Raw genomic sequence first — 15,248 nt, forward strand, 5'->3', positions numbered from 1 at the left:
TTTCTTAACGGTAAATTATTAAGAACTGTTTATTTGTTATTCTTAGAGTTTATTCTACTCAAATCATGACGACGTTAGTCAATTCTAATTATGTTTTGTCGGATTCTAACTACCGAATTCGACCGGACATGAAAACTTATCTCATGACCGACAACAATGCTGGTGGACATTCCGTGAAACAAATCGAGCAAAGTAGGCGAATTCGACAGTTGAAATTTCCTTCTTTAAGAGGCAAACATGATTACAGTTCCATGCAGGATAGAGATGCAGCAGGGTTCAGAAAATACAATGATAATGGAGACCACAGAGTTCCAGCCCCTCACAGAGGTTATGATAATATTATTGACCCTACCACAGGATTTGTCAGTGCTGGAGGAGATCTAGACAGAGAGACAGGACACAAGAAAATTGAGACCCTGGTCCAGCTGAATGATAAACCCCAATCCAGTGAACCAAAAACTAAAACGCCTCTTTCACCTGGAAGTGTTCCAGCACCTGGTTTACATAGATCAGTCACCTACCATCCAGGAGCACCTAGTAAATGGAACAGTCGGAAGATATCAGATTCTTGGATTAGAGCACAACTTGGAGGTATAGTATATATCTAATTTTTTGACAATTTTGATTATTTTATTGATTATGTTATGACTAGTTTAAGATAAAAAAATGAATTTTCTGGTTATGTCAATGTCTTTGCATTATTTTATTTTATTGGCAGTTGGTTATATTGTTAAAAGTAAATGATCATGATGGGCTGTGAGTTTATAGTGTATCTATAATACCAACAACTAATTAGATTGGTTAACTTTATTCTTCAGGTTGGACTAGTGATCAGAATCCATTGAAAAATCCTTCAGCAGAAAAAGTTGCACAGGTAGATTTTTATTTCATTTGTCATCATCATTAGTACTATTTAGACCTTACAATTAAAATAGGTTGATAGTAAGTGGTCAATGTTCATTTAATTAAATGATATTTAAAGTTTTTGTTGTGGATGGTTTGTCTGGTTCCAAAACTAATGATGTCATTTATTCTATTTCAGAGTATGTTTGTAGAAAAACAGCCAACTGAATTAAGTAAAGGGCCCAGGGATGAGCTAGCCAGAAAATTTATGTACAGTTCTTCAACCCAGAGGTAACCTTACTTCTAATTTCTCTTGGGTGAGAAGCCAAGGGGGTGTCATAATGAAGTTAAAAAGTGTAGCACATACTAACATTACCTGATCTATTAGAAATGGCAAGGCTTTTTACAGAAAGTGCTCTATTGTAAAAACTTGGCTTTTTCTCATTCCTTTCCATTGTAAATGGTCCATTATAGCTTTATGGGATCATTTCATGTCTACCAATTTGAACTTGACTTCTTGATTGCGGCTTAGATGTAATATGGCAGTTTCCATCTTTTAATTCTTTTTATCATGCAGCTTATAAAAGCGTTCCTGTCACATACCATCCTGTTTTCTCCAACATATTTATTTCTATCTATCTGTCTGTAATGTGTAGGTTTTATGAAGATGTGGACTGGGACAATATGTTAAATGATAAACCATGGCCACATAAAACAACTTTAGAATTACGTCCTGATATGGTCTCACACAGATTCTCCACTAAAAAGTATGAACCTAAAGCTCAGGAGTGGCAGGTAACTATATATTAACAGTTAGTTTTAATCTGTTCAAGGCCCCTGCTCTGCCTTTCGATGAAGGTCTTAAACTGTTGCAACTATATCTCAAATATGGTAATAGAGATAAAAGTTAGTTTATCAAATGAAATAATCTTGTAAAATTTTATACTTGATGTATGTCAAAGGTTATTAATCATCAGTCAGTTGAGGGGCTCTGCCTGTCATGTCCAGCAAATAGGGTCAAATCAACAGCCCTGTCTCCAAATATTTGTTTTACCAGCTGATTTTACTCTATATTTAGTGATCACTGATGTCACTGGATGAGTCGAGTGTTATCAGTTTGAGTGATTGCTCTAACCATTCTATGTATTATTTTAGGCTGTTGGTAAATCTTGGGATAGGTTTCAGAAACGAAGTGGATACTATGAAAACAGACCTGTTACATTGTAAGTAAACATTATTTCCTGTGTAAAATTGACATTGTCATTAATTAAAAAGTCTCAGATCTAATTTGATAGTAAAGGAGAAGTCCTCATGAACTTACCACAAAAACTGACTTGGAGCATAGACTGTAATGAAGTAAGCTTCTAGTTAGATTAAATAGATATTTGGTAACAGTACATCAAGACCAGTGTGAATAGGGATTCACATAATATTTCATCATTTGAGGTCATAAGAATAAGTGTAAAGTGTAGAAATTTAAGATGTGAAACTCTGTTTCAGTTTGCAATAAATTATATTTAATACTTGAATATTTCAGCTGTTGTCCTAGTTCTAGAACCAAACAAATACCATCTTATGGGTAAGTAGGATTAACAGATATCATTGATAAAATAAATATACAATTCAAATAGATATGCTAAGACAGATTTGACAGATTTGCCAAGTAGTCCCACTTACAAGGTCTTCATATGTCAAAAATGATGTCTGATAATGATAAAGACAATAGGATCTCTCTGCAAGTAATTTATAAGTTATTTATTATAACTATATGAATATATTATATAAATATCATATTGATTCATCATCTTAATATTATTTTCAGAGGTTCTATTGGAGCTGTTAATTTAGAAGAAATAGATAATGCTAACATTCCATTTGACCCACTGACAGTAAAACGTGTTCCTATACCTCGACCAACAGATACTTCACAGTAAGTTCTGCTTTAATTTATGAACCTGATGACTAGCATCAGTAGGAGGAAATATATTTGTCAAAGATTGAGGAGACTTCATAGCATCTAGGAATTTGAATGTGATGACACATACTGTGTCTATTACAATCTAAAAATTGGGGCTGTCTGTTGTCAATAACATTAACATATTATATAACTGTCTTCATTAGCATCATATGGTTAAAATATGAAATGAACATTAACCTTTCAATTTATCACATTTTAATTTATATTTGTAGTACACCTAATATTCCTGGTTATGAGGGTTGTACATTATATAGAGGTCGTTATGAACCAGCTAATTCAACTCCCATTAATTCTACCATGAATCAGGCTTCAACAGCCTTGGTACACAGGTATGTACATAGTCTTTATCTATCACTGACTATCCTGTAGGTCAACTGGGTTCAATCACATTAATACAAGCAATTCAAATAACTTTATGGCTGGATTTTAACTTTAGCTTAGTTGCTTTGTATTGTTTTAGATCAATAGAATTCATTGAAAATATTATATGAAGAAGAATTTATTGTTTGATTGATCTTTCGTTAGTCTTATGAAAAAATACAAAAACTATCTCCTTTTAGTCTCCAGGATTAAAATATGAAAATTATCTCCCTTTAATCTCCAAAATTAAATACAAGAATTATTTCCCTTCTCTAATAGAATAATAATCTAGATAAAGTCATTGTAGACTGCACTATTTGAAGTATTTTTAATAGAGTAGAGAAAGCTCTTGCTTGTATATGACTCCAAAAAGTGAATCTTTGACCGACTGTACATTCTGTTATTTTCAGAACTATACAGAGTATTCCATCTTCAGCTATAAATAAAAGAGAATCGGCCATGTCTAAGATGGTGACCCTGGTTCCTCCCTGTAACCCTTTTAAATCCTCTATGAAAGAGGGTGTGGTGACAGTCGCTTAAAAACAGAAGTCTAAACACAGCTTACTCTGTTTAAAAATTTAAATATAAATGAATCTGAATTTTCTATCTTTCTTTCACTTTTGATTGTATGTGTATAGGTCTTCTTAGCAACATTTTTGAGAATTTTCTAAAAATCTTCCTAGTTACCATGCCTTACCTTCAATGTCAAAAATTATATTGCCAGGGGCAGTGCCTTGAAAGGTTGGCAAAGATCTGACCAAAGAGCATTAATATGCATCAGGTACTACCTGGCCTTTTCTTATTTGATACTTTTTAAATATTTGTTATTCAACATTGTAATTTACCTATGTCGACTGCGATTAACAGTTATGTTGTATGATAGGCCTGTGATTATTGCTAATAAATGGTTACCAATGTATATATTTTGACCTGTGATTATATATATATATCTATTTATAATATATCTACCAGCATTATTACTGTTATTTGATATCAATGTGTACTATTTATAATATTGTATACAATTTACTTGTATTATTGTTATCAGTATTATTGTAAATATTACATACCCTATTAATAATATACACTTACTGGTACCAAATATTACAGTTCTTTAATATGTGTTTTTAGTTTTTCTGATCATTTTATTCCCATTTATGGCTATTGAACCATATTTCAAATCAGAATATGTATGTACTGATGATAGAAAATTAAAGAGTTGCAGATGTCTTGTCCTCCTCTCTTTTTCTATTTTTTTTTAAATGGATGGGCTATTCCTTGATGAGATGTAATTGTTTTTTGCGGTCGAAAATGGGTTATTTACTAAAATTTTGGCAGGAATATACTGTATTTTATCGAGAAAATGAAATGAAATTTAGTCAACGCATGGGACGTAACTCTTAATACTCATACATTATTTCGGATCATATTTATATCAGATGATCGCCAACACTCATCTCAACGTATTAATTCACTAAATAAAATGGAGTAAAATTGTCGAGCTGTATGTCATTTAAAATGCTTGTAACTACAGTCGGAATTTTTGATTTATTGGTTCAAAGGTACGGAATTTGAGAAAGTGTCAGACCAATTTCGGATAATAGGCCTAGTACTACAGCCAGTGCCGACTATATAGTATAACTATTGCTGCAGGCATTGATAGCCATACTTATAAAGGCAACAACGTCTGAGTTTACACCTGAGGACTGAGGACTTATTTGCATATCAATCTTTAAATCTGTTTGCCAACTGAAATCTTCCTGTAGTGGTAGTTTTATTTTATTTGTGTGAACTGCAGGTCAAAACCTGTAATCCTATTATCCTGTTACTAACTGTTAATCCGAATCACTGACTTGATCAGGTTAACTGATTATTTCAAGTTTTAATTATTATTAAGACATAGACAACACTGTTCAGGGTAAAAAAAAAAGGAGAACATTTAGTCACGACTATTAAGAAAGTCTACAATGTTGAACAAAAACGAAAATTCTTGATTGTATCTAAAAGTATATGAACAATCTTATTAAGTCCTAACTAAAGGTCCGATTGCGATTTCCATGATTATGCTGTAGTTCGATGCAACGTTACATTTTATATGTATAAGTCCAATATAAGTACAGACCATGTTATTCTGTCCAGTCCCAAGATCTAACCTTTTTCTTAACCATGGAAGGCCCATTGAAATAACACACACGAACCTAATTCACATCCATTTTGAATCACTACCTGATTTGAAATTGAAGGCTTAGTTGAAATATAATAACTTTTTTAAAACTTCGACTTATTATGTCGAGATAGAGAATCAAAATGGTTGTGAACTACATTCGTGTGTGTTATTTTCATGTAAGAACCATGCGTAGTTTCATATTGGTTATGGCCTAGAGGTGTGTATCATCAATCCTCGTTGTATGTTTCAATTAGTCGACATTCATATTTTGGTACAAACTTTACGTAATGGCTATATGGCTTTTATAAAACCTGTCTCGGTCTTATGATATATTGAGTTAAAACAGTCTGCAATTGTGTTTACCTTGATGTTTATATTTTGTGTGATTATGCTGTCATATTGGACAAAATTTCAATGGTTCAAATAAAATCTTTCTTGAAATTGGATGATCATTTGTTAGCAATTTGTGCGCAGTTACAGACATTGGAAAAATCGGTAGATTCGGATTAATAAAATCAAAGCGACCTGTAAATCACGACTATTCAAGGACCTCGTTTTGGTTATAGCGGAAGTAGACTGATTGAAAGGCAAACCGAAGCTTATCGCCTGTAGAGAAGAAAAGTTAAATTTTTATCATAGAACTAGTTGAAAAAGTCTTTACTTCAATTGAAAATGAGGGAAAATGAGCCGGAAGAGAAGTGAAACGCAAGTTTCGTTTTGTAAGTTATTTATTGCAGTGGTGAGACTCATATGAAAACTGTGAGTAATGCAATGGAGAGACAGAAAAAAGTTCGATTTCTCACTCTCTGTCTCTGTCAGACTTAGAAGTTACAGGCTAGGACTATTAAAGACAGTGAAATTGTCAGTAACAGAATGTCTGTTTTAGAAGTGATGACATGAAGTCCTGTTTTTATAAGTAATTGGAGACTGATTTTTCATCTTTTATCTCCAGTCAATTTAGGCCCTAGGCTATTGATAAGCTTTTTGCCTTGATATACTACAGTGGTGTAACCTATTTTCGTGGATATAAGGATTCAACACCAAATTTCGTCAAAGTTAAAAGAAAGGAAAAAAAAAATTATGTCTTAGAGGTTTTCTCAGATATTCTACCAAATAATTGAAATTGGTTTATTTCGATTTTCTTTACGAATCCTTCACTTTGACCCATATTTCATGAGCAACCAACTTGGCAACGGTGGCAGAATGCCTCCCCTATTTTCGTGTACAATGTTTGATCTATAAATAAGTCTCGAAAAACATGGATACCGGGTGGTATAATTAACTTCTCTTAGTATTTATCTTTAATATCAATTCATTATAACTAGTGACAATTCCTTCAAAGAACCATGATTTAAGAAAAAAATAGCGACTGACAAAATAAGATACGTAGCGTGATTTATTGCTAAAAGTCACTGAAACAACATAAGAATATGGCCCACTTTGTGTTTCATAGAAATTTTCTGCTGACACGGAATCGGCTAGTTGATCACGTGACTTCATTCGTTGGGATATATTCTAGCAGACGACAGTTGGAATTCCGATTACCGCTTGGGATTATAAGGAAATTCGGCCAATAAAAAATGGTGACGTTTGGTAATAAGTGAAATCCGCCATTTTGTATTTGTCAAAGTATACATTATTACACTTTACCTTTCTTGAAACTACTGAATTCATTCTACTAGCTGATATTGTAGAGAAAACCCATGTTTATCAAAACAAACTAATGCGGAGGTCGCGCAAGGTCGTTCATGTAAATCCACGAATAATAGGTTTCCACGAAATTAGGTTACTTGACTGTCTGGTACTAAAATTTTAGTTTAGGACATGTCTGCAACATAACTTAGAGGACATTTTCTATGAAGTGACAAGCCGAAATAGACATAAAATAGTACATCGAGTTGTTCTTTTTTATGAGATAATACATTTTGTGTTTTACATTTTTTCAGGGCAATAAGAAATGTGGAATCCAATTGTCTCAAACATATAAACCAAGACAGAATCAAATAGATATTTTGACAAAATGAACGGATTAAAATTAGGACAATATGTACCATCAAGTGTAATTAATACAGATCCCCTGACAAACAAATATACTGTCGAAGACAACATTGGCAGGTAGGCTTGAATTTTTCATTTTTACCCTTTCAGTTTATTCAAAATTGGATTCTCTTTCAAAACTAATTCTTGTTTGAAAATTAATGCAAATGAACTATGAAATGAGTGTCAGCTGACAGCAGTTAATTCTGTTAGAAAAATTTCAATTTGATTATCTTTATTGGCTCAATAAGGTAGAAAAATGTAACTGACATAAAAATATTAATTTCGATTCAGAAATGTAAGCTTATTGAAATGAAAAAAATAAGATCATTTTATTACTCGACCATTTAAAAGATCAAATTAAACCAGTTTTATGAGAGAGACTTTAAAAGGGACTGGTCCATATCAAACCACATCAACAAAAGATTAAGCTTACTGCATAAAATTTGTCATTTGATATTCTGAACCTTTCCTTTAATTATCAAACCCTTTTAGCTTTTAAGAGGTAATTTTTTCTTCTTGAATTACTTGTACTGGTAATAGATGAAACAAGTTTTGCATTCTCTTATGAGAGAACTGTTTTGTGTTGATGCATGACCTATTTCTTGAATAGACCTTAAACTCTACTTAAAATTATATCATATCTGAACTGATCTCTTTGTTAATAACTAGTTTTTACAAAAGCTGTTTTGATTTCAAACCCTTAATAATCTGCTCTCCTTTAAATATGGTTTCTGATTTGAATTTGACTGTTGTTTCCAACACATTGTTTAGTTTTGGTTCCAAGATTATATTTAGATTGAGTAAGCTTATACCTAGACACATGCTTGAATAATGATATATTTATAAACTTATGTTTTACAAGCTCAGTTTAATTGTTTACAACAAATAAATGAAATAGCTTTTAACAGCTTTAATTATTTCAAACATAGAAAGTTTATTTCTCTGCATTGAAGTTTATTCAATTATGATCTCATCAAAAAAAAAATGCTTGTGAAATGCAGTAAATAGAAAATCACAGCTATTCATATACTATAAAAGAATAAAAAATGAGAAATCAGTGAAGCAAATATTGTTGTTAGCTATTCTCTTTTTTGTAGTTTGAATATAAAATATAGGCAGGACACAGGATTGGTTGTTATCAAAAGGAAATATTTAGTCAATGGTTTGTGGTTAGAATTTGATTATGATATATGACAAGAGAGAAGAGGTCAACTGACAGATATTTCATTCGATTTTTGAATTGATTAAAGTCTCTAAAACCTTGACCTAAAATAGGCTAAAAAAATCTCTGAAACTTAATGAGTGACAAAACCATGAAGTTTAATAATTGATAATAGGCAGATTTGTCATTTAAATAAGGGCTTTTACAAATTGATTCGCAAATATGGCCTGTATGCTTACTTTCACCATTTTAATGGTTTATCACTGTTATCCTTTCACTATAATGGTAACCAATTAAACTTTCACCCCTTAATCCCCATAGAAGCAACCTGACCTGGTTTGACTGTCAACAGTTAATAATCACTGACCATGATGATAATATGAAGGTGACAGCAGATTGTGTTTATATTGTTATGATAAATATCACTGGTATGCTAGGAATGTAAGCTGTAGGTCTCACTAACTAGGTATTGATGTATTATAACTGAAGTGTCACAAATCTCTATCAGCTTGTTATTGAATTCTACCAGGGATGTTGAAATAGCTCTATATTTACCAGTTATGTCTGTAGTTTCTGGTAGTAGCTAAATTGTCAGCTATAGGTCTCCCTTACTATGTACCGGTATTGATGTACTTGTGTCACAATATATAAATTGTATATCAGCTTGCTATTGAATTGGACCAGGGATATTGATATCGCTCTGTATTTACCAGTCATGTAAATCACTGCAAGTTGACTATTATTGATGTGTTATAACTAAGTGTCATAAATCTCTTTGATCAGCTTGTTATTGAGTTTTACAAGGGATGTTAATGTATGATACCTGTATTTACCAGTCATGTGTGGATAGAGATTCTAACAGTCTGGCAGCAAATCTGACTTTCACCAAAAATGAATTCTAACTGAAATGTATTTGTACTTAATGACAACACTTAAGAATTCCATCTTTTGGCTAAATTGCTCTATTATTGTGACTCAATGTATCTTGAGATTAAATTTGTTCTGGCTGTCTTCAATGCAATTGTCAAGGTAAAATAGTTTTCAAAGTATTGGGAAGATCTCCTAATTGCAAAAACACTTGAAGTAACAATCAATACTTGTGAGAGTCAACTAGTGTCTTCTCTAGCCACTGTCACAGAGTTACTGTGGTGTGGTATAAGAAACAGACTAAGCTAGTCTATGTTTAAATGACATAAAAACCAGTATAGATGTCACTTGTTCAATGGTAGAGTTGACTTGGTAAATTACTCAGGAATTTAAAGTAGATTTAGACAGAAGAGACAGCTGATGTGAGTGACAGAACTAGATGTCACTTAGATTATACTAGTGAAAGAAATTAATCCACAGGGAGCTGTAGGTCACAGAGCTTTGAGGACACTTACCTAGCCAATTTAGACCTTCAAACTGCAAAAGTCCATTATAGCAGACATTACTGTGGCTAGTGTGTAATCAGAAAAATTGAAAAATGTTTAGTATTAGTTTTTGCCCTTGTTCTTGAAAATGCGTTCAATTTTTAGCCCGTAAACACTCCAGATGGCATATATCTTGACGGATTTTGACGAAACTTGGTATGTGTGTTAGTAATACCCAAGCATGAACCCTATTAGAAATCAGAAAAATCGAAAAATATTTACTATGAGTTATTGCCCTTGTTCTTACTTTCAATTTTTAACTCCTAAACACTCTAGGAGGCACATTTCTTGACGGATTTTGATGAAAATTAGTGTGAATGTTTGTAATCACTCAAGGATGAACCCTATTGAAAATCAGAAGAATCTAAAAATATTTAGTATGAGTTATTGCCCTTGGTCTTCAAAACTCGTTCAATTTTTACCTCATAAACACTCTAAAAGGCACAATTCTTGACACATTTTGACGAAACTTGGTGAAATTGTTTATTATCACCCATGGATAAACTCTATCGAAACTAGAAAAATGTTTCATTGGTGTTTTTGATTTTGTTCTTGAAAACGCTTTCAAATTTAGCTCTTTAAACACTAAAAGGCATGATTCTTGCCGGATTTTGATAAAACTTATGTTTAATAATACATTTATAAGCTTACGCGCTGAAGGTTAATATTTGCCTTCTAGAGATTCACAAGCTAAAAATTGAACACGTTTTCAAGAACAAGGGCAATAACTGATACTCAATTTATTATTCAGTATACCCTTAAAGAGTTCAAAAGAAGTGTATGACTGAAGGTTGAATATTTCATATTGGTGATTGTTACTGTACTGCTAAATATTTTTATTCAAAATCAAAGCTGCCAGCGGGTGTATATTACCTTGCCTGGCAAGCTATGTTAAAATCTTATTACACTTTCATTCTATTTGATTTTTACCTACAGGTATTCACAGTACCAGTAGTTTTCTTTTTGACTGCTGTTAGCAATGATGATTGCTAGATATGTACATGATATTGAGAACTTGTTTAAGGCGTAGTTACCTGTACTTATTTTTGATCACATGATATGACTAATTTTAATGACAGTATTGAGATACAGGTATGGCTTCGAACTGTTACTATCATCAATTATTGATTAGATTACTGTCCTGATTAAAAACATTATTGCCCTTGTCAGCTGTTTTATCAAATGAATTGTATTTAATGCAAAATTTTATACAACAGGTCTAAAACTAGCTCTGACAGTTTCACAGTCCATTCTTCAAAGGGATTATAAATAGGTTTTCTTAACTCTTCATATGTATCAGACACTGATAGCATCAATTTGTACTGGCCATTCCGATTTTTAATCAGACTATTCTTGCAACTACAACTGAGCATTTTATGTCAAAATCACATATAATATTAACAACTTTTGCAAAAGTGATGTCATAAAACGCTTAGTTTTAGTGAGATTGCAAGATCCATACACATCTAACTAAAAATTTGAAGGATGGAAATCGATGCTTACGGTGTCTCTGATACACATAAAAAGTTAAAATCTCTTTTAAGTCATATATATATGATCTCCACAATTATAAGCTTGCAATGATAAATAAAAATAAATTTAAGGAAAATCAAATCAGATATGAACTTCTTATTGCATCCTATGTCAAAATAAAACAAGTAATTAATTGCACCTGCGAATATATCTAGACAAATATATTTTGAAATTAGAGAATAGGGTGATTGAAAAGTAACAAGTTACTATTCAATATAAGGCACTGGCACAGGGTTAAAGTTATGTTTACAATAATTTTGATGCTAATATGCAATGAACTAAGTCAAAGAAAATAATAATGGTTAACACATAAATCTTCTTGGACCTAATAAAGAAATTCATATACTTATAATCTACATTTACGGAAATAACATTATTGGGACAATTGTCTGGAAAATACAGAATCATAAAAATTTTCAGGAATAATGAAGAAAAGCAATTAATTGCTACAGGTATAGAAAATAAATTGTTTCATACTATTATATATTATAAAGTACAAAGACAGTTAATAAAATGAGAATATTTAATTCTGTTAGATCACTCTACATCATCGGTGGGGTCAAGTCGACCCCGAACAACTATATCCTGTAGATTTTTATTTTTCAAATAAGCTATGACAATTTTTTTTGTAAAAAATAGTTTGAAATTAGAGAAACTTAATGGACTTATTTTGGAGGCATTAATTAATGAGTGATTGATAGATTGTGAGATGATTATCTAGTAATTAATTGATTTAATTAGTTAAGTTGATTGATCCTAATTAGGTGCTAACATATTCATCTTTTCAAAAATATCAAACACATTACTGATATGGATCTTTGACTGTTTTAATAAATTGTAAATATGTGTATTTTGATATGGATTCTAAAGTCAAATGTATTTTTTGCATTATTAGCTGTTTGGTTTAATTTAGGCTTTCAGGTCTACCTCATTGATTGACCTTTGGATCTGCAAGCATGCTTACTGTTTGATAGGTACTGGTACCGATACATGTTATTTTTTTCCATGAGATAATTAGATTTAAGCAGTTAGCAAAATTTAGTTTTGCTGTGTGATGAAAGATATTTTTAGGTCTGAGTTAAAATTTCCTGCTTTGTCAGTGATTTCAGATTGTATTGGAATATTAATTTGATTAATGTATAATAATAAGGTTGAATAAACAGTTAGTATGGAATCATATTTTCATATATTGTCAATGCACACCTTAACTCAAGTTAAAGCTGATTTGAAAGGTGCAAGTCCATTACTTGAATATTATTTTGTTACAAATTGTGCTATTGTCATGTGTAACATTTATATCAAAAACTAATATTACATTTGGTCATTAATTTAGATTTCCTTTGTCCTTTGTAAACCAGCTATTCTACATTAAGACTGGAATTTATTGTACAAGGTAAAGATTAAATCAGACCAATCTATATTCTAAGTAAGAACTAAGGAAGTGGCTGATATTTTTCCTGAGGACCTGATATTATTAGCTATGAAGGAAGTAACATGAGCTGTTTTTCCTTCTTCAATTTACAAACCACTTGAATATTGCTAGATTTATCTCAAGTGCCGTATTGAAGTCTTGATCACATGAGCTAGTTTTATTGGCCAGTATATACTGCTCTGTAGAGAAACACTCTGGTTCTGTATCAAGCTAAAATATATCCTGAGATTCAGTCTTTTTTCTGGTGTTTATAAGGCTTTAGAACATATTCTACAACATTACTATATAGTCAATACCAGATATCAGACTTTATTACAATGGGGAAATCAGATACAAATTTAATTAACCAGACCCGCTTGTTTTAGATGATAGCTAGAACTGATCTTTCATTATTTTCAAAGCATATTTTTAGTATAGTTGTACAGTATTACAGAAACCAGGCATAAAAAAGGTAATGTCATGTATTGGGTTTGGCATGTCCTAACAATATAAGGTTTGTCTACCTGACATTTACATAAGCTTATAGATATTGAGGCATGTCAAGAAGATGCTTCCAGTTTTAGCAAAATATGTCTCATACAAGGGCCTGTACTTGTAAAAAATCCATGTTAGACAAGTCGGATATTTAGTTGAACAAGGCGGCTAACATTTAAAGATTATTAAGTAGACTTGGCTAGAAATGCATTCAAATCAACTGCTCTGATGAGTGCTGATAAGTAATGTTTGTTCAATATCAAAGTTTTACACCTGAAAGAAAACATATAGCAATGATTGAACCTGTAGTACTATGATATTATGTAGGTCATTATATACTGAACTTTTATCAAGTATCTTACCTCATCTTGGTAATGGAAACCAGGTGTTAAACATCAGTTTTTATCTTTATTACCTGGTTCATATCAAACATAAACTCACATCAGCATATTCAGGTTTCAAATAAATATTCTAGTGCTAGGACTAATTTCCCAGTAAAAATTAAATAAGGGTGATTGCAGACCTTGGTTTTGTGGATAATCTGTGATAGATCAATATCAAGAGGTTTGATCAAGGACCAGCTGATAGAAAGGATCCTTTGTAACCGTAGTTGTTTTCTTGTAAAATGATATTTTTGTGTAACATAAGACAATTCAGAAGCATCAAGACTGATTTATGGGATGATAGGAAAAAATAAATCCCTCCAAATAGTCTTTGCGAAATTCAAAAGTAGAAAAATATGATATAACACTCATAATATCTAACAGTGTCTCTTTTAAGCTAAAATGGAGCTGGAATGCCCTAGAGCCAAGGTTCCCAATCTTTTCCAAATAGCGACCCCAAGAAAGCTTGAAAACTACAAGCCCAGAGAGCTTCTGACGATTCTGAAGTATCAAGATCTTCATCAGAATCAAATCTTTTTGGTTTTTGAGATTGTGAACCACCATAATTCAACTGATTGTAGATTTTGATAAGCCATTTCTCAATTTATCTAGGTGTTGGGTTACATTGAAATGATGACTGTAACACAAGATAAAAAAAAGAAATTAGAGGTAGTCTGCTAGGTTATTTTAACTGTCAACACTATTTTGTAAAAATGTAATAATGCGGATTCTGAACAGAAATGGCAGACAGTTTGTGTTTTATCTGTTCACTCTTTCACTCTTGATCTTTTATCCTTCTGTTCTGGGCATTCTGAAGACTTCAACAGTCATGAATTTGTCTGGAATAGAATTTAGAATAAAGACTGACTGCAAACCAATATAAATTAATAAATAAAGCTATGCCTTCCAAAAATTCTGTTAACAGTTTTATAAATATTAATATAAATCTCTGTGGAACTGGAATACCACAATGTATGTCCTATACAGTATAGTTTTATTACTAGTAGTTATAATTTTCAAACTTTTTAGTAACAGATTTAATGCTACAATAAATTTCTCAATTTCTAAACAAATTTAGTTTTGTTATGAAGATATGATGATGTGGTTTGGTATGACAGTGTGTATTACACCAGATAACATAACACAATTATAATCCTTGGTAAGATCTGTAATAATATTTTGTATGATAGAAATGCACTTAGTTGCATTTGTTTTGGTTTATTAAGTAATAAGATATTGAGATAAAACATTGTTTTGTATATTTATATATATTTATTAGTTTTTAAAAAGGTTTGTAAAAAGGACATTAAGCTTATAAGAACCTTATACTACAAAAAAAAGGACAAAAATTGTCTAGATGTTTTGCCATCGGCCATTTCTCATTGTGCCAAAATTTTTACTTCAGAAAACCGTTCAAGTTTAAGAAATTATTGCACAAAAGTTTGTCTTACTTTAGGATCAAGT

The 15,248-nt window shown here is 31.6% G+C and overlaps 1 protein-coding gene across 1 annotated transcript; it reads left to right on the top strand.

Annotated features, from left to right (window-relative positions):
* Positions 1-20: 20 nt before the first annotated feature.
* LOTGIDRAFT_204975 (hypothetical protein) lies at positions 21-4,414 on the top strand. The gene is made up of 10 exons (XM_009046764.1): positions 21-591; positions 819-874; positions 1,043-1,134; positions 1,500-1,638; positions 1,999-2,066; positions 2,381-2,422; positions 2,666-2,773; positions 3,034-3,150; positions 3,592-4,198; positions 4,234-4,414. The coding sequence occupies exons 1-9, from the start codon at positions 66-68 to the stop codon at positions 3,719-3,721; spliced, it is 1,278 nt and encodes a 425-aa protein (XP_009045012.1). The 5' UTR covers positions 21-65; the 3' UTR covers positions 3,722-4,198; positions 4,234-4,414.
* Positions 4,415-15,248: the final 10,834 nt, after the last annotated feature.

This window comes from Lottia gigantea (genome assembly GCF_000327385.1).
Source record: "Lottia gigantea unplaced genomic scaffold LOTGIsca_106, whole genome shotgun sequence".
NCBI classification, from domain to species: Eukaryota; Metazoa; Mollusca; class Gastropoda; family Lottiidae; genus Lottia; species Lottia gigantea.

Excerpts from the sequence above, each read along its gene's own strand:
- LOTGIDRAFT_204975 (XM_009046764.1), top strand. The coding sequence starts at position 66 with ATGACGACGTTAGTCAATTCTAATTATGTTTTGTCGGATTCTAACTAC. Across the intron at positions 592-818 it reads GATTAGAGCACAACTTGGAG|GTTGGACTAGTGATCAGAAT; the intron begins GTATAGTATATA and ends TTTATTCTTCAG. Across the intron at positions 2,423-2,665 it reads AAACAAATACCATCTTATGG|AGGTTCTATTGGAGCTGTTA; the intron begins GTAAGTAGGATT and ends TATTATTTTCAG.